Source organism: Pseudorca crassidens, chromosome 2 (genome assembly GCF_039906515.1).
Source record: "Pseudorca crassidens isolate mPseCra1 chromosome 2, mPseCra1.hap1, whole genome shotgun sequence".
Lineage (NCBI taxonomy): Eukaryota > Metazoa > Chordata > Mammalia > Artiodactyla > Delphinidae > Pseudorca > Pseudorca crassidens.
Window position 1 is genome coordinate 83,160,539 of NC_090297.1, and position 20,539 is coordinate 83,181,077.

A 20,539-nucleotide genomic window follows, 5' to 3' on the forward strand; every position below is an offset into this window, starting at 1 on the left:
CAAGGTTTAAGATTAGTATATTAATTAGGAACAATTGATTGAATTTCACATAAAATTATCTAGCTTCCTCATCTTGAAATGCGTGCTAAACCGTTGCCCCTGATCAGAGAGTATTTTCTTGTATTTCTGTTGAAGCACTGCTTAGCTACATGTCTGTGACTTGAAGAAGCATTTGCACATCCAGGACAAATCAAGCTACTCCGGCTCTTGCATTTTGAAATTGATCCTTCAATCTTAGGAAACTTGGGAGAAGGATTTCTTGAAGAACAGAGCAGCTTTTTTATTTTAAATATATTCATATAGTTTATATATATTAAATATATTCATATTTAGGTATTATAGGTATATGTATGCATTAGTAATAGATACTCACAAATTAATGAGCAGCAGGGGACTAACTATCTCCCCTAGAGCTAGACACCTTAAATTCTTTGGGGAAACAGCCTCCATAAATCTGAAAGAGAAGTTACTGGTTCATCCTCTCCGGCAGAGGTCTAAAAGGTTATTTATTACTCGCCAGATCCCATAAGGACTAAGGGGCCAAACTCCCTTTTAGTGGTGTCACTGTTGGAGAAATGTGTCCTTTCTTAGGTTAAAAAAAAATGGTCTTCCTAAGCAGCCTTACAGCCCCATACTGTACCTACAAGTGAAACATTTCACACGGCCACTGTGAGACCCTTCTTACATTAAGTGTCTTATTTACAACCATGGCCAGGCTGAAAAGTATCCAGGTCAAATTTCATCCAATTGAATTAACATTGAGACAAGAAAATGTCCAGGTAAGGCTGAGTTATTCCTGGGGTCCTCAAAGAGAGCTATTTCAGGATTGTTTTCAGGGATCCTCCACTCTGGGTCTGGGCACATTCAATCACCCCTCCCCGCAACAAGTTTCGTTAAATTATTCATTCCTGAGTTATACACAAGTTCAAGTTACATTTCGAAGGACTGATTTATCCCTAAAAATTTAGCCCTGAAAGGCTCACTATAGGATGTATTTCCAAAAAAATTAAACCTGACTCTTTTTACGTGAACACGTAACTAGTATCTACAGTGCATTCGCTTTATTGTCTCAGGGATGTGAATTTTTCATGAATACAGACTTTGGTTTGAAAAAGCAGAGTTTATAATTGAAGACACTTAGGGGAAGGTGAAGAGGGAAGAGAGATTGATTCTTTTTTTTTAACTAGAACCAGGAGGTCTACTTCACCTTTGCTAGTACATATGGACTAACCCATTTCCCTTTCTGCTGAAGTTAACAGCAGTCCTAACAGGTAAGCCCACAGGAGAGAAATCATGCTCATCAGCAGTAGAAATGATAATAATTAGTAGTAGGAGTAGCCTATACAGAATAGAAGAACTTCTCTACCGAGTGAGAACTGCCGCAGTGCTTCCCCGGGTACGTGGGTCTCCAAGTAGGAACACGGTATGTTCACAGAAACTGCCTGCTTACCTCTCTCCTGTGTTGTTTCTGACACTGATCCTTTCGTTCTTAACCTGACCCCAGCAGCACGGCGCCTGGTCGAGTTGTGTGTCCCGATGCTGCTACTGCTGCTTCCGGTGTCTTGACAAATGCCTGGGCCATTTCAACCAGGTATGTCTCCTGCCACGTGCCCCAGGGACACACGGAGGGGCCTGCCAGTGGGCGTCATCTCTTAGGTCGGGGGTTGGCCAGTTTTTCTGTAAAGGCCAGATTGTGTAAAAGTTTTCAGCTTTGGGGTCATTCAGTTTGGGTCACGACTACTCAGCTCCGCCGCGGCAGCAAGAAACAGCCGTAGGCAAGGTGTAACTGGATGGGCCTGACTGTGTTCCAGTAAACTTTTACCTATGGGCACTGAAATCTGAATTTTGTATTTTTCATGTATCAAGAAATATTCTTCTTTTGAATTTTTCCAGCTATCTTTAAAATGTGAAAATTATTCTTAGCTCCGGCCAGAGGGAAGCACTCTGTGTCTGATGGATCTAGTTCCTCAGCTGTAGTTTGCAGACCTTTACCTTAGAACTTTAGGTCATTAATGCCATTCTTCAAATTCTGAAAGAAAAGTGTCTCTCTTTTCAGAAATAAAAAGAGGAGGGGGCTTGAGAAACTCTAACACAAGGCGTGTGTATCAACTGAGAGCTAATTTTCAATGTCTTCTCCAAGAACTATAATTTTCCTGAAATAGGAAAAGAATTGCCTCCCTAATTTTTACATATTTTGCCAGCCTTTCCCTTTCAAGCTATAAATACTCCTTTGAAAATCAGAAAACTTGCATACTGTGATTGTTTGAATTTCGGATTTTTTTTCTCCTGAGTCTTTCAAACTGATGGAAATTTAAATATATGTTTTATTTTTCTGTAGATAATTTAGGAAATTTTAATAACCCTTAGTAAAATTTACACAAAGCATTATTTTTATAAGTCAGCAGGCTGTTTTATACTTTGTCTCACTTAGAAAAGTACTTCCTATTATTGCCCCTCTTCCCAATAAATATGCCAGTAGCAGTAAAGGGACTAATGAGGCCATCTATGTTTAATGTCTTGTAAGTGGCATTAAGAATATCTTTCATTGTTCTGGGGAGACTGTAGTCGTCTTGTTGTAAAACCCTATATTTAAGGCTCTTCTTAAGAATCTTGGAATACATTTTAGAGTGTATTTAGTTTTCACTTGGATCACTTCAAGCCAGTATGTATAAAACACAGTAAAATACCACAGCACCTTCAGAATGGTGGGTCCTGTAGCAAAGTCAGGCCAAACCCTATGAGTGTCTTGTCGCAGTGTAATATGCCAGCCTCTCTCTCCTAGAACTCTGTGCACATATCCAGATACCAACTTATTCCACAAAGATTTTGAGATGCATTACAAAAAAGTACTGTGATAAAATATACTTACATGAAAATCAAGCTAAGAAACATATAGACAGATGAGAAAGACAAAAGCAGTGGGACCGTTGATATACTAATATGTTGGCCACATAGCCCTTTAAGAACTGAAGGTTGAGTTGCAGTGCCCTCATTGTATTATGTAAATTCAGGTTCTTTCCATGTCCCTCGTTCACTGCCCCATGGAAGCCTAGGGGCTCCCTGTGGGTGCGGCAGGGACCACCACTCAGGAGGGGGAAGAAATGGGTGAGGAGGAGGAAAGGTGGGTTCTGGGCCCATAGCGCCACCACCACCACCAGCACCAGCAACACTACCAGCAACACCACCAGCACCACCGGCACCAGCACCAGCACCAGCACCAGCACCACCAACAGCAACAACAGCAACACCATCACCACCACCACCACCACCACCACCACCAATACCACCACCACCACCAGCGCCAGCAACACCACCAGCACCAGCAACACCACCAGCAACACCATCACTAGCACCACCACCACCAGCAAAACCACCAACACCATCACCAGCACCATTACCACCATCACCAGCACCACCACCACCAGCAAAACCACCAACACCACCAGCACCAGCACCAGCACCACCAGCACCAGCACCACCACCAGCAAAACCACCAACACCATCACCAGCACCATTACCACCACCACCACCACACCATCACCACAACCACCACCAGCAGCAACACCATCACCAGCCTCACCAGCACCACCAGCACCAGCACCATCACCAGCACCACCACCACCATCACCAAGACCACCACAACCAGCCTCACCAGCACCAGTACCACCACCAGCACCAGCAACACCATCAGCACCACCAGCACCAGCACCGCCACCACCAGCACTGCCACCACCACCAGCACCACCACAGCCAGTACCAGCACCACCACCAGCACCAGCAACACCATCACCAGCACCATCACCAGCACCACCAGCACCACCACCAGCACCCACCCCTGCCTTGCAACCAGAGCAGCTTCACTTTTATCTGGTTTAGGAGTGGGATTCCACTGAAGGTTTCATTTAAAGACAGGCTCTGCTGCTTGAACATGTTTGAAAGTCACTGTCTCATACCATGTTCATGTTTGTTTTCGCTGCCCTCTTATCCTAAGGGATGTGTTTGCTGCATTCTGAAGTTTCAGCACCTTACATTAGCCCAGTACCTTTTCTTTGGGGAGTTCAAAATGTTTCCAAGATCCTAAGTAGTGTTAGATTTAATCACACTATAATTACCATTATAAAGGGGAGGAATCCTTATAACAGATTTACAGTGGGAATGGTTGTCCCTGAATCACAGGAAGGCTCAGCGAGCCTCGAGGATCCAGCTCATAGTGAATCAGTGCTGCAAACAGGGATAGGTCTTCTGGATTCTGTTCATGGTGCCCGTGCACTAGGCCTGGGCCTAAACCAGCTGTCGGGGCAGCTTTAACGTGGGGTGACTCCTACAGGACTAAGCACTGCCAGCTGATGTGGACACCACTGGGAGGCCTAAGGCTTAGGAGATTGAGAAAGAAGAGAAGGAAGGATGGAGAAGAAAGAAAGAATGCCGTGACTATTGGTGGGGAGGGAAAGGTCACCTCTAGTCTAAATCAACTACTGGAAAGCAGCGTGAACTAAAGATTTGTAAGAATAAAGATAGTTGTTGTATAATGGTAGTCAAAGCTATTGTTGATCTCATTTGGCAGTAGACAAAGGAAAGTGAGCTCAAAGTGAGGGAAGGAATTTAGATTAGCCTCTTGAAAAATGTCCTGGCACGGGAATGAGTTGCTAGGAAAAGGTTTGCTCTGGAAATCAGATTCATAAGAGTTGAGGCTTATTTTTTATTTTGCTAGTTTTGTGCAGAAGGAGCTGGGAAATGCTAGAAGAGAATGAGATCCATTTGTTACCAACAGAACCCAGATGCTCTTCTTTACTTAAGATCAAGTAGCCCGCTGTGTTTCAGCATTGCTGCTTAAAAGCCTAATCCGTCTTCACGGGTCCTGGGAGGGAGGGAGGGAGGCTGGTGGCAGTTGCCACATTTGTGGACACCCAGCCTAAGGCTAAGCGGTAATTCACTTGCGGGGTGGGGGATGAAATCCCACATCCCATCATTTTTCATGACTTGTCTCTCTACATCATAAATACCGAATGTGTAGATAGCTGAAAATATTATGTGTGTACACCTCACACGTTTATTTATCCAACATCTATTTGTTTATGCTGTATTCAAGCCATTTGAACCAGGTTAATGGGGGAGGGGACCGTGGTGAAACAGAGTCAATATAAAGCAAGCCAGGCCTTCAAGGAGCTGACAAGCTAGCGTGGGGAATGAGGAAGATCATGAGGCGCTTGCATGAGACGTTTAAAGAGCAACATGTGCTGGAATGAGGACTGCCAAGTTCAGAAGAGGGGAGTCGGTATGGGGAGGTACTGATGATTAGGAGAGCTTGCACAGAAGAGGTTGGATTTGTCAGGCGTGAGCATAGAGCACCACCGGAGGTCACCGGCTGATAGCGACAACAACAGCCATGGCCTCCTGGCACTCACTGTATGGCCAGTTGTGTGCTCAGCACTTCCCCTGCATTGGATCAGTTTTGAGTTTTAACTGCAGCCCCTGAGCTAGTTATCTCCAATTTATAGGTGAGGAAGCCGAGGCTTAGAGAGGGCGCATAGTTAGTTAGTGGCATAACTAGCGTCTGAATCCATATCTGCCTTGCCTCTGGGACCCAAGCCCATACTTACTGTGCATTTTGAAGCAGTCAGAGCGGGAGTCACACCCACTGTCTGGGGTGGATCGCTTGAGCGCCTGCCCAAGCCAGAGTCCAGACAAGTCAGTTGCTGGCTGTTGAGCAAGCCTGGCTTCAGACAGACTTTTGTAGAGGAGGACAGGAAAGGTGTGGGGACAGTGAAGGCGTCGAAGGCTGCATCGTGCAGAAAAGGCTAGTCAGGGCGGTCTGAGCCCACCTCCTCCCCTCAGGCAAGTCTGTGTCAAAGCTTCTGGGAGGCCAACTGGCCTGGGTGTTCTCAGAGATTTTCAGACGAGGAGATCCTGCAGCCTCCCCGCCCCCCAGCACTTCCCAGGAGCCCGACTGAGAAGTCCCCTCATGGGACTCTGGAGGCTAACCCTTCGGCAGAAACCGCCTGCCCCTTATTCTTTCGGTCCACGCACGGTTCCTCGTGGAAATGTCTCCCTGAGTGCATGTCTTGTTCATGGAGGACACAGATGTCTGTCCCAGAGCTGATGGTGGCTTTAGGTCAGTGTTCCTCTAGGTTTGAAACCCACTGGTGGGCCACAGGACTCTTCCTGATGATTCCAAACTGACTGAATATTCCAGAGTGTTCTTTCTTCAATTCTTACAGGCAAATTCATTCTTCTTCAATTCATGGATTTTCATTTTCGCATACAACTAAAGGCTTTTTACCAATCAATAAAGTGCATAGTGTGTTACTTAAAGCTTACGGAAATGTGTCATTTATGAACCAACATTGATGTTTTACTTGGTTTCCTGAGGACTCAAATTCGTAATTCTGTTAAGATGCCTCTGACTGCCAGGGCGATGCCTGGTGACCATGCAATGCTTGTGAATGAGCCCAGGCAGAGCTGGGATTTTGCAGACTGGGGAGGGAACCCTTTGCTATGAGTGCCACCAGAGTCGCCTTGGATTGGCTGTGTTATTCAACTGCAGTTATACTTGCCTTGTTTACCACCTCACTTCTGGTGCGTATTTGGCTCTTGTTTAATGTGTTGTACTTTTATCATGGTGAGCATTGCGTTCCTTTTCAATTCTTCCTTCTTCCAGCAGAAGTGGGAATGGGTATAGGAAGTGAGCTGTGGACTGAGGTCACACAAGTTTGAGAACGACGATTTCCATTCCGTCTCCTGGGAGGAGCTCTTAGGTAAAGGCGACCCCTAGTCAGGTGTGGCAGCAGTTGGCTTCTGCCGTCTTTGTGGAACTTGGGTGAATCCCTCCGCCTTACTGAGCTTCTGCAGAAGACGATCAGCTTAAATGATCTGAGGTCCTCGTGGGGCGTGCTCAGCCTTGCCGTGGTGCCGGCCAAGAGCTGGGGCACACGGGTACCATGTTGCCGCATCATATCCGTGACACGCTTGGTGCGGGACGTGGGGCAGGATGTGTCCTCCCACTGTGTCCTGAATGGCAGGATCTATTTTTTTTTTAATGTTGGTTTTCTTATCCATGTTGAGGACTTACCCGGGGATCACAAAGGTTAATGATGCTTTATGTTGCCCGGATCTCAAGCCTCCAGAATCTTTGTTGAGTGGACTGAGAATATGAGTGGACCGCTATCTGCATCCCCTTACAGCGATTCTCCCAACACTGCTGCTGTAGTGACAGCAATAAGTACATTGAACTGGTGATGAGATGCTGGTAAAATGCCAGTCAGCTCGGTCATTCTCAACAGCGGAGGGTACTGTGTCGCAGCTTTCACCTCCCATTTCTGCCGTGGGCCATTTGCAGGGTAGCTGGGTGCCCAGTGGATCTCTGCTGTGTCTCCTGGTCAGATCTGCCTTCATGCAGCCCATCAGGCTTCCAGCCTGCTCTATTGTAGCGTCCGTCTAGATACGAGATACCAAGAAATGCATAGATTATTGCCTCTTGGCATTTGATTTGAAATGCCCATAGCTTCCTGGCTTCCTAACTAACAAATATACTGGTCAGAAAGGCTCCAGATAATCTCGTCGAGTCCAGCGCAGAGAAAAACTTGCCGCTACTAGGAAAATATACACATCTCTCCCCTCCCTGCTTCATAGCCCACCCCGACACCCCAGCCCACACTGCCTGCCAGTGCTTGTTTTTCAGGGCACGTAAAGTCGGTCTCTGTCTTCTAAGCCTTTGTGGCAGACTTGACTCTGTAATATCCCAAAGCCTTCTCTCCCCCCTCCACTTCCTTTGCAGTTAGCTCGACTTCAATGCTTCTCTTTCTCACAGTCCATCAGGAGCAAAGGCACTGGGTAACTTTTCCGTGTCTGATTTTGGTTCATCGTCAGCCAGCTGGCAGACCTCCAGGGACTCCTCTCCTCTCCCCAGAAAAATGTGTGCAGCTCAGAAAAGAAAAGTCATGAATATTGTGCAATTTCTCGAACTCGATTATGAAAATGATATAAAGGTTCTTAAGAGGACAGAGTTCTTGGGGTAGTTGACATTGCCTCATCACAGAGCATGCAGACAGCTGTTCTTTCCATGACAGCGGCGGTTCCGAATTCTCCTGCCCCCACCGACTGGCTTAGAGCTATTCTGGGGCAGCCAGCTGATGCTGAGAGCCCCGGAGAGATGCCTCCGTGTGTGCATGTAGAAGAAGCTCGCATGTGTGTCAATATGATAGTTTACATTAAAGCCCATTTCTAGATGATGGTAATCCTCACAGCCCAGCTGCTTTGTGGCAAATGCTCCTGTCCTGACTTTAGATAGAAAGGAATTGAGACGCCTATTTGTCAGAGACCCCAGGCTGTCTGGGAGAAAACCAACTGTATCCTCCTGTTTCCTGGTGCGTGGCTCAGGAGCTACTGGGCTCAGCGCTGTGGCTTTAAGTAGCTTCCTGGGGAGCAGCCTCTCTGGAGCCCGGCTCCCACCTGCTGTGGGTGTGTTGCAAGGCTTGGGGCTCAAGAGGGGGAGCTCAAGCTCACTTCCTATACCCTAAAGCCCTCTGCCCTAAATGGGCCTCAGCAGCCTCTCCTCCTTCTGGGCAGCTGCCATCTGTCCTTTCTGACTTGAAATTCTTCTACCTTCTCGGAGAAACAGTTAATGTTTGTCGAATGAATGATTGCCCCACTATAGGGAAGGGAGGGTGAGTTTTGCAAGGGGCCCTCAGCTAATCAGAAAACCTCTTGGGAGGCAACTGTTAGGCTCCCTCCAAGGTGTGCAGCTCCTCAAGACAGGAATTCCTACCACTTATTGGCCACTTCTGTGCAGCAAGCACCAGGCTAACTGCTTTACATGTATTAACTCCCTTCATCCTCACAAATAATCCTGTGAGAAAGGTACAATCATTATCCTTTTTCTTTTTTTGATAGATGATGACACTTAGGTTCAGAGAGGTTAAGTAGCAACCTGCTCCAGGTTAGACAGGAGGAAAGTAACAGAGTTGAGTGTTAAGGTTTGGGAGCCATAATAAGTCATCCCCTATTCCTCGTAAAGTTCTGAACAACTGAGAGACCCAAGAGGCAGCAGGTGAAGATTAAAAATATCACCTTGAGTACCTAATGGCCGGAAAATACAGTGTAGGAGCAGCTTATTAAAGTTTCAACCTTGAAATGGAGAGACCAACTCACCCTGTCCCAGGCCCAGCCAACAATGTAGACCTGCCCCTGGGGTCTCCCCCGCAAACTCAGCTGAGAAGCTGAGGAGGTGTGTCCTCAGTGCTAGGTAGATCCCAAAGACAATGGCAAAGGGCTGAGCCAGCCTGTGCTCTGCTCTTCCCTCCAAACTCACCCTTAAGTCCCTCAAGTCATCTACCTCCTCTGGGAACGAATGGCCATGGAAATACAAACACAGGGTTACCTCCACCAGGATTTAAAACCAGGTCTTTACCAGTCCACCAGGGTACCCCTTCCCCAGGGAGGAACTCAGACCCCAGAACTTAAGAGATCATGGAAGCCCTGCCCCTCATTACAGCAGAATCTGGGGTCCAGAGGGCTTGAGTGCTTCAACCAGGCTTACACAGTGGGCGGGGCTCTTTCTGATTCTCCTCTTCTCTACCTCGCATCTTCTCTCCCCCCACCCTCCCGAGCTTCACTGAGACACTGGGGACAAACAAGTATGTCACAGTACACAGAATGTCGATGAGAGCTGCCCCGGCTCACCTGATAAAAAGAACTATACGTAGATCACCCCACTCCCTTGGGCAACATGGAAGTCAGGGCCCATGCTCACAGGGCAGAGGGTGGGGAACGCTTGGATCTGGGAAGGATGGGATCGCACCTCTTATTAATGGTACCACTCCTCCAGCTTCCCTCTCCAAGCATCCTCCCTTCTTACACCTTAGCGCTCCCCTTCTTCTGGAAGATGTTTGTCCACCTCTTATGAGAGCTCTTCCTTCCTCCCCCTCCTCCCTCTCTGGACCTGGACCCTCTGTTCATTTCCCAGCAGTGTGATGGAATGGGAAGAAGGCAGACAGGTCGGGGTTTGGATCATAGCTTCTCCACTTACTGTGTGACATTGGGCAGGTCACTTCACCTCTCTTACTTAGCCTTGGTTTCCCCATTTATAAAGCAAAGTTCTTAACACCTACCTCATAGGCAGCTGAGAGGGTTAATTAAACTAATACACATAAACATGGTGTGGTGTCTGGCTCTTAGTATTGCTCCATAAATGTTCGTTTCTTCTGTGAGGGGAAGGAGAGGCCTAGTTATTCACCACATACTGGAAGTCTACCATGTACCAGACAAATTGGGTATAACAATGCCTGTCTCCCAAGATTATTATAAATAATTAAAGAGATAATGTTTGCAAAACTCCTGGTTTTATGCCTAGCATGTTGACGTATGTGCTGAATAAATGGGGGTCATTATCATTACCAACCCACTAAGGGTACAAGCTCTGATTCTATCCTGTGCACTTAGAGCAATGCTGGGTTCCTGGGGTTATTATTCAGCTAGGGGTCTATCAGCATCCACAGGGAACTTCTCCAAGAACACCTTTCCTTCCCCACTGCCCTCAGCCAGAGTCACCACACTCATGACTTGTTGGGGGGAGTTGAATTGCTAAGAGCAGCCCTTCTGGTCCTTGCAGTCCAGGGAACTTAATGACTAAGTTTCCCCTCACAAAGGATGATGGTGAGGGAAAGCCAGTACTCAAATCCAAACCCAGGACCAGAAAATGACTGTGGCCCGAGGTTAAGGAAACATCCCCTGCATAGCACATCGGTTTGGCCCCCTCTTTTCTGCATCTAGCATTCATTTTCTTCCTCTTCACTCCCATTTTCAAGGGTAGTTGTGCCACAGCCTAGGGAGGATGACTGGGACTGTCTCCAACAACATTGGTTCAAAAGGTCATCTGATCCAAGAAATCGCCATTTGCTTATCTGTAAGACTCCTCTCATAAGTCTGAGCTCCATGCAGGACATCAAGCAAACCCTAATTTTCTTTGTCCTTCCCTTCCTGTCATGACATGCTCTAGGTATGCTGCAAATATGCTGAGGGAGATTGCCTGTGTGTTTAACTTTCTATGAAAACTATCTTTGGGGTCAGCAGTTGCCCCAGAAGTAAGGAAGCAGGTGACCCATGAAAACACTGTGCTCTGATGGACAGTGTTCCACGTGGGGCTGAGGCAGCTGCCCATTGGCTTCTCCTGTGTTCTTCTCATCCACAGCCTAGTGTCCGCTGTGGACGCCATGCTTACCACCGACGCTGGCCCATCATCTGTGATGGCAGCCAGGGTGGGGGCCGGGTGGGGGGCTGGTTCAAATGGAAGATAGAACTTTCACAATCCAAGTTCTCAACATTACCCTAAGTGCTTAAGACATGGAAAGACTGTGGATTAGTTTCGACATTTCCCAAATTCATTTAGTGTGGGAAATGAAATTAAACCATTAAATAGCTCCTACCCCAAATCTGATCTTCCTCACGATGGAGAGCAGGTTTCTTCATGTCACTTCTCTTTATCTGCATCTGCTTCTGGAACAGAGTCATTGTCAGAGTGGCCACCTCTGAAGCCCATGCTTCATCCCCTTCCATCCCCTTCTAAGCAAGACACTGTGAATACGGTCCTCAGCTGTCGCTCCCCAGTTGTCTTTGTCTTAGACATTAGACTTGTTGGGAGAAGGTAGTGATTGTTGGCCAGAGACTAGAGAATGCATTCATAAAAATGTTTTTTAAAAAAAAGGAAGGCGGTGTGAGTCACAGTGGTCAAGGGAATAAAAGCCACTTTGATGCAGCGGCTGCGGATTCCATGTTCTGCTCAAAGCTAGAGTCTGACAGTGCTCTGTGCTGCCACTGCCTGAGTCTCATCTCTGACCGACTTCCACCCAGATGTGCGCCTCATCCACAATCTCAGATGTGCAAGAAATACTTTATCATGTCTCTCAACCTAATTTCTGTCTGTGAACTCCCATTCCACTGGATTGGCAGAAAGTTTAATCCATTATTCTCGGGCTGTCCCCCCATGGGGTTATATGAGGTGTCAGGTAGCCCCAGGCGTCAGTACACACAGGTTGCCCTTGAGACATCCATCTTCCCATCTTCATGGCTCCTTCAAGCTCTGCTTGGGAAGCAGGAGTCTTTTGGAAGGCCACCTATGGCCCTGTCTGCCTAGATGTGCTAGTGGTAGGGTAACCAACCCTCCTGCTTTGTCTGGGACTGTTCTGGTTTTAGCAATGAAAGCCCCCCACGTCTCTGGAACCCCCTCACTTCCTGGCAAACTCAGACCCTAGGCGTGGGCACTCGCCTTTAGAGTCTTGCCACTGTTCTGTGCTCTGCTTAAAAAAAAGCAGAGCTGGATGCCTGGTCAGGACCCACAGATCTCTTCCCCTGCTTCTTTCCCCAGTGCAGGGGAGTCTCATTTTCTAATCCGGGGGTGGAGGAAGACCTGCACACCCACCTGTTGCTCCCAGACTCGGATCATATTGGGAAACCCCTTCCTTCACCTTCTCCACTGGTAGGAAGGGCCTGAAGAGCTTAAAATTTTAGAAATCAAAAGCCAGTAAGAATTGCAGACTGGGTGTCTTCTCCTGCACACCCCCCCAGCTCCCTCCCCTCACCTGGGGGAATGAGCCCTCCCAGTCCTGCGGGAATGAGGTGGGCAGAGAGGCAAGAAAGGAGGAAATACATGAGGGAAGCGAAACAGAAGTCAGGATAGCAAAGTGAACGATCACACACACACTGGGGATAGCTGGACAGTCCTCCTTCCGTTTAGAGTCTCATCTCTATAGACATTTCAGAAACGAGGTCTGTGACAAATAGGAGAGGAAGTGACTAAGAATTTTGGCTCCGTTAGCATTCTTATCTAGGCAGGACTAGAAAGTTCCTAAAAGTTTCAGCAAGTGGATCCAGTCTTTGATGCTCTTCAAATGGTTTCATCTTCCCCCTCCTTTTGCCTTTTATAGACGGCCTCAGCTGGCATAGGGGTGAGGCAGAGAGAAGCATTTGCTAGACTTGCATTCATCCAAGCAGTGAGACAGCTGAGGCCAGATGACTTCATGAGGATGAATCTCAGTGGGGGTGAGAAGGTCCCTCTGGGCCTGCTGGCCATGCCCACGTCTTGCCTCCATCAAGGCAGCAACAAAGGAACTTCCTGAGATGCAAGAACACGAGCCTGTCGGTCTGGCTCAGTGGCCTGTGCCCAGCCCCGAGCTTAGTAGAGGCACACTCTCCCTACGCGTCTGTGGATGGAAGGATGAGCCCCTACTTTCTCAGCCCAGCCCTGCTTCGTGCGGCCTTCACAGAGCCTGGAGCATCTGCTAAGAGTAGCAGGGAGACAATAAAGAAAAAGGAAATACAAGCTCAAAGAGCTGCCCTTTCTTGTTGGAGCTGCCCTAACAACACCTAAGACTGACTGCAAGAAAAGCTGCTTTCCAGGCAGAAGTGCCAGTGGATAGAGAAGGCCAGAGTGGAAGGGCTGATAGTCTACGGAGCTTCAGAAAGAAGAGTTCTGTTGTTACAGCCAGTGTCTTTAAATACATGCTTTTTTCTTATAAGAGTTTTCATTGCATGCTGAGCTAAGCCATGCACAAAGCAGTAATTACTCCCAGCAGCCTGCGACCTTTAGTCGACTACCAGGCTCTCTGTCAGCAGGCCTTTCTCGTGCAGCCTAACAGGTCGGCCGTTGCTTCACCAGCCCCACACCCATCAACAGTGTGTTCATGGAGGGACACACACCTGACTTCAAAAGTTATTCCCCCGGATGTGCAATACACGAAAACATGTAAACATTCCCACTGCTGCCCTCCATCTCCCTCTTGCCGTTTCTGCGGGCTGAGCTTCAAATGAGAGATATTTGGCATTCTCTCAACTAAAGAACCAACCTCCTCAGGTCTGTGAATAACATGGCCATTTATTGAGTTTTGCGGGTCTGCCAGGAACCCTGGTACACATTTTACACATGCGGTCTAAGTTCGTCCTCGCAAGGACTCTGTGTGTTAAGTGGGTATTACCCCCGCTGTACAAAGGAGGAAGCTGAGGCCCGGAGGCTGAAGAGTTTATCTAGAACGCTGGCTGCTCTGTGGGGATCCGTATGACGCCAGGTCTGTAGCCTTAATGGCTTCATTGTGCTGCCCGCAGTTCCTTGTCAAGAGTAAGAGTAAGGAGGAGAGGAAGCCAATGGTCATCACTCACAGGGGACAGCCCGTCCATTTAGTCTTCTTTCTAATAAAGCCTAAGATCAAAATACAGTACGAAAAAAAAAATAAAAATAAAATTAAAAAAAAGAAGAAAAAAAATACAGTACGCACATTTCCCATCCCCTGCGCTTTCTGTTTCACAGGCTGCAACTTTAATTTTGCCTTGTGGACGCCCAGGCCTCCCTTCGCCTCTCTCATTTCCTCCGCTGATTATACCCAGGTCGGATGAGGTTGACGCAGGGAGAGCCCTCTGTGGGCCTGTGGGGAGGCAGGCGGCACTTGCTGCGCAGCCCCGTATCCAGGATCTGCTCATCACTAAGCATCACATCCTTGTCCCGGTGGGTTTTCACTGGGAGGGCAGAACTCTGCTAGCACATCAATGATGGCCAAGTTCAGCAAAATGCAGTGGCCTCCTTGGCTTTTTCTGGATTTGGGGGAGGAAGGGGCGTGGCTGTGAATATCTGATTCATGTCCATCTTGGTTACCTCTGTCTGGTCACTTAGCCTGTTGAGACTTCCGTTTCCTCATCAGTAAAATGAGAGGGTTTTCCTGGGTGACGTCTGGGGTAGCCTTTTAATCCTAACATTCTACGGAAGGAACAAATGTACCAGTGAATTGAATTTGGCTTTGCATGAAGAAGTATTATTTGGAGGCCATTCTTGGTTTGCCACAGCATCTTCCTGTAGCCATTCAATGAGCACGAGCCTCACAGGGAGGGCGTCTTGGCCAAGGAATCCCACCCCGCCACCACGTCCTGCAGGAGAGTGTCAGAGCAGCTGGCACAGAGCAGGAATGTAAGGCGGCAGGCACAGTAGCTGTGCTGGGTATACTCCATTAAGTAACTAAAGCCGTCACCACAGAAGAGGCTGTAGATGTTCAAAGCCTGACAAAGTCAGAATAATAACGAAACGCACTAAGTTCGGGACGCGGGAGAAAGCGTAAGACAACTCATCTTTCACCATCCATGCTGCTGAAACTTAAGCCACAGTGTTAAAAAAAAAAAAACAAAATAAGCACTCTAACCTCTTAATATTTTTCATAATAATTTTATAAAGTTTTCTTTAGAAACCTAGGTCTTGTGTGTGAAGATACATGTGTCTGACATTCAAATATTCCTTCAGTTTCAGTTTCCTTTGCTGAAGTCAAATTCACATTCGTACTTTTACTTAAACTGTACTTTTTGTTTCCATTTTTATAACTGTTGCTTGCCTGCCCATACTTCCTCTCTCTGTCTGTCTCCCTTCTGTGTATCTTTGCAGGGAAACATTGGGGTGAGGTCCATGTGATGTGAGGGGTGGGATCAGAGCGATTTTCTTACTTTCTTCTTTGTCTCCATGTTGCTTGATTTTCTTTAATGATGAGCATGAAAATGCTAAAGCCATTATTCTAAAAAATAAGCAAAAAGGAAATACATTTAAAAGGCGCAAACAGGACAGCACTGCCGAGCACCCGGCTTTACAGTGCCTCCACCCCATCTGGTCCCAACCCCGAGGGGCCGGCAGATTCCCCCACTCGCCGTCTCGCCGGACTTTTGCAACTGGTGAGCGGTGAGCTCTTGGACTGATCCAAGCAGCGAGCGCCAGGTCTGGAGGCTGTGCCCCACCTCCCTCAGCATGTGTTTGTGATAAAAACAGGGCTGAGATGAAACTAGCTTGTGACGGTTCCTGCAGGTTTCACCAGAAAAGACCCTTGGATGTACGGGGATCACTCTGGCCTCAGATTTCACTGTATTACTTTTGGTTCTGAGGAAAGGCTGAATACCAGTGTTATTTATTCATCATCCAGTTTCTCAGGTTTGTTTTCGTAGTTCCTGTTTTATTTTGAGTTAATAAATATCAGAATTTTGTTAGGAAGCCATTCCAGAAATAAAGCTGGCTCTTCACGGCATGGCTTTTGGCAAATGCCTTCTCTCCTGTACGGAGGGAAACTGTTTACCTTTTTGAAGAGTCAGCAGAAGCTCGGGTTCACAGTTCTGCCACCAAAAGAAGGGCCCGCTTCAGTTTCGTGGGAGGACGAATGGCTGCCCTTCGCTGATGAAGGATACAGGGTAGACTGGGCTGGCTTCCGGCTTGAGTTAAGGAGGAAAAATGTTCTTTCTGTGTAAAAGCTGCAATTAACATTCTTGGACAACTCTCAAAGTAAAGAGGTAATCCAACTTTTCTGTTACCTAAAAGTACACTTAAATCTCTTTCATTTCTCTTCAAAGATTAGAATTTTCTGTCAAATAGGAATAATATACCCATGGTGGTTATTTCACTGAGTCGTGGTGAGGAGCAGATTAAGTAAGACAATAGCAGGAGGGTGCCTAGTCCACTTTGAAGTACCGCACAGACGTGTAGCATCTTTAGCTAGAACCTGAGGGCTCGTGTAAGTGCGAAGTGACATTACCTAGTGGAAGCCATTCAGCCAGTCTTTGGAGGCAATGTGATTGGAACCCAGCCTCTTTCTACTAAACCATCCTGCTGCATCCTTGGCTCTTTTTAATGACACGTCTCCTAAGAGCACCACTTTATTATTTTGAACCTTTTGGAAGGAAAAGCACAGAGTGCAGCTCAAAGTAAATGTTTTCCTGATGGGCCTGAATGAGTCAGAGGTCCATTTCTTGTAAGTGATGCAACTTCCATCGCATGCGTGTGCCGGGGGTGTGCTACCCAACCTCTCTGCACCCCGGTTTCTGCAGCTACCTCATCGTCCAGTTGTGGTTGTTAACAGGACTAAATGCATTCAGGGGGATATAGAATAGGGCCTGGCACGTAGTCTGCACTCCGTGTTTCTTGCCATTATTAGTTACTATTATTATTTATTTACACACAGAAGTTGCACACCTGCCTACTGAGAGTGAAAGTGAAAAAAAGGCCACAGGGACAAATTAGGAAGCTACTGCCAGGTCTGTGGCAAGCCATTCGGGACATATCACTAAGGCATCTCTTGAAGTGGGGTGGAAGGGAGCAGAGCACCTGGAAAGAGTTACAATTCCTAGTACTCTTTTTTTAAAAAATTTACTATTTTATTTTTGGCTGCGTTGGGTCTTTGTTGCTGCAAGCGGGTTTTCTCTAGTTGTGGTGAGTGGGGGCTACTCTTCGTTGTGGTGCGCGGGCTTCTCATTGTGGTGGCTTCTCTTGTGGAGCACGGGCTCTAGGCGTGTGGGCTTCAGTAGTTGTGGCACGTGGCTCAGTACCTGTGGCTCGTGGGCTCTAGAGCACAGGCTCAGTAGTTGTGGCGCACGGGCTTAGTTGCTCCGTGACATATGGGATCTTCCCGGACCAGCGATCGAACCTGTGTTCCCTGCATTGGCAGGTGGATTCTTAACCACTGCGCCACCAGGGAAGTCCCACAATTCCTAGTACTCTTATTTTCTCCCCACAGAAGAGCTCATTTTCTTTGGGCCTGGCCCCTGGCTTATGACTGCTAATGACTCCAACGCACTCAATGTTTGAGTGGTCACAGGGCATTTATGTGCAGCTCAAGCAGAGCCCAGGAGGCACAGTGGAAGTGCCTTGGGGGGCTCCCCAAGGGCTTTGGTGAGAATGAGCTTTGGGAGGTGCAGGGCTTTGTAGCTCAGCGTTAGACAGTAATGAGAGGTCTGCCCTGAACCTTCACAGGACAGCCTTGGGAGAGCTTCCAGAAGCACAGGCTGAACCTTCCTGTCACTCCCCTTGCTCCACAGCATGGCGTTTCAGCCCCGCCGAGATCTGGGTCTGGAGGAGTCCCACCACAATTCTCTGCTTGACCCCTGAGTCTCAGTCCACCGCATTCTGCTGCTGCCTTGGCCCCATCTGCCCCACGTTCCCTGCAGGGACCCGGCCTAATGCCACTAATGTGACGTCTTCTACCCCCTCCCCTCCCCCATGCGCTCTCCTCTCCCTCACCACAGGCTGGGCTTCCACTCCACATTGCTGTCTCACCTGAGCTTGAGTTGTAGTTCATTGTTCACGAATCCTCCCAGCCACACAAGACCTCCACCCACCCTCCCCTGCAGCTTGTGACAGACCTTGGTGGACAGTGCATGCGAATCTGAAAGCAAAGCTACCTGTGCGTGCAGGGAGTCCTCAGTCCCGGGCAAAGGAATGAGAATGCAACCTAGTGTTGAGGTGCTTCCATAGTCAAGCGGGGAATCCTTCCCTGTATCGATTTTGTGTTTTCACGGGTTCAGTCTCAGGCATAGATGTGTCCACTTGCTTGGTGATGCTAAACAGACACACTGAATTTTGTCTGGTAATAAAAGCCTGGTACCTCTACCTCCTTTTCTCTTGCTTCAGGATCTCCTGATTAACCTTCACAACCAACAAAACGTGTTCCCTCTTCCTTATATCTATCCTTTCCACATATTGTGAGGGTCTGCAGATTGCCTTAGCGTTCTGTCATGCCAGGCAAATGCAAATGCTCCAATCCAGGACTTACAACACTGAACATTTACTGCAGTCCATCTTCCAGCTGCCTGGCAAGGAAGCACTTCTCCTCAGAATAAGTATAAATTAGCTAATGCTGAAACTGCAGAAATTCGCACTCCATATCCTGTGTCATGAGCAATTCTTCCCTCCTCCAGTTCTTCATTCAGACATTAATTCTAGGTCTCTCTGCGGCAATCAGGGTTGAACCTGTGGTCAAATACTAGTGGTGTAGTAGCTGCAGGAAGGCGTATATATAATTTCCCTGTCAGAGTGGTTTTAATGCCGTCTTTCACTGGGCATGATACATTAAAGAAAAGATAAATGGTTATGGGCCCCCAAGATCTGTGGAGTCAACACATGCATGGGAAAGTACTATTTTAACCTTTAATCATTTTAGCCAGGGAGCAAAATCTATTTTTATTGCTTGTAAGCAGTTGTGCTAAACTGACTATGAGGTTACGATCTGTAGGTAAAGGAAGTCCCGCAGAAACTCTGTTCCCAGCCTGAATCAGGAAGAACACCAAGAACCTCAGTTCAGAGGGCAGAAGTGGGGCCGTGGGGGGCTGGGGACAGAGCCCGAATGCAAAGAAAGAGGCTGAGTGGCATGGGGTATTGCTGTGGAGCAAGACCACGTGGGGGCCTGGGACGTGGTCTGGGAAGCAGGTCCTGCCCCTCCTGGGTCCCTGAGAATGTGAGGGATTAAAGTCTACAGATGAAGAAACCACGGGTCCTTTCCGCACCTCCTCCGCGCTTAAAGAATGGCCTCTGTGTTTCCCAGTAGTAAATGAGTTCATCATTGGTGAGGTCTGGAGGAGAATAGCCACCCTTTATTACATGCTTTCTATGTGCCTGCGCTTTGCTAACTGCTTTATAGGGAATCTGTTCTTTAATCCTCCCAACAACCCTTTGCAGTAGGTGCTATAACTCACTTTACAGATCAGGACATTGAAGTCTGAGAGGGGTTAAATCATTTGCCCAAGACCGACAGTCAGTTGGTGGTAAGAACTAGGATTTGAGGGACTTCCCTGGTGGCGCAGTGGTTAAGAATCCGCCTGCCAATGCAGGGGACATGGGTTCGAGCCCTGGTCCAGGAAGATCCCACATGCCAGAGCAACTAAGCCTGTACGCCACAAATACTGAGCCTGCGCTTTAGAGCCTGCGAGCCACAACTACTGAGCCCACGTGCTGCAACTACTGAAGCCCACGCACCTAGAGCCCATGCTCCACAACGAGAAGCCACGACAATAAGAAGCCCACGTATCACAACGAAGAGCCCCTGCTCACCGCAACTAGAGAAAGCCTGCGCACAGCAACAAAGACCCAACGCAGCCAAAAAAAAAAAAAAAAAGAACTAGGATTGGAACCCAGAGACTGGCTACAGGGCCTGTGCTTACCTTAGCCACCATGCTTTTAAATAGCCTTTTGTTCTAATTAAAGTTGCTAGTGTCATGTCCATAAAGTTAGAATGAAAAAACAAAAGTTCCCTGATTTTCCAGAGCACCTGGGACAATGCCTTTGACCTTGGTTTCCAGTCTGTACCTACCCACCCTGCACATGTGTCTTCAGGATGATGAGCTGGTAGTCAGGGCTCTGAGAACCTTAGATGATCAAAGATGCTTGATCAAATTATGAGCAATGAGTTTCCACGTCCCCACTCAAGACTTAAGTCCACCAACAGCCAGTTTGGGATATTAAAAGCAATTTCACATGCATTCTACATAAGTCAGAAATCAAAACTTCTTGTGGAATACCATTAAGGCATTTCTTTTTTTTCTTCTTTTTTGCGGTACGTGGGCCTCTCACTGCTGTGGCCTCTCCTGTTGCGGAGTACAGGCTCCGGACGCGCAGGCTCAGCGGCCATGGCTCACGGGCCCAGCCGCTCCGCGGCATGTGGGATCCTCCCGGACCGGGGCATGAACCCGTGTCCCCTGACATCGGCAGGCGGACTCTCAACCACTGCACCACCAGGGAAGCCCCATTAAGGCATTTCCGCAGGGA

The 20,539-nt window shown here is 47.9% G+C and overlaps 1 protein-coding gene across 3 annotated transcripts in view; it reads left to right on the forward strand.

The window, feature by feature from the left end:
- The window catches only part of SLC44A3 (solute carrier family 44 member 3), a 94,965-nt gene that overhangs the window by 56,573 nt on the left and 17,853 nt on the right, over positions 1-20,539 (forward strand). For 2 of the 3 annotated variants that reach the window (XM_067726968.1, XM_067726967.1), the window contains exon 12: positions 1,505-1,591. In XM_067726968.1, coding sequence (XP_067583069.1) covers positions 1,505-1,591 — 87 coding nt within the window. The remainder of the gene's footprint in view (positions 1-1,504; positions 1,592-20,539) is intronic. The other variant, XM_067726969.1, reaches the window with a different exon arrangement.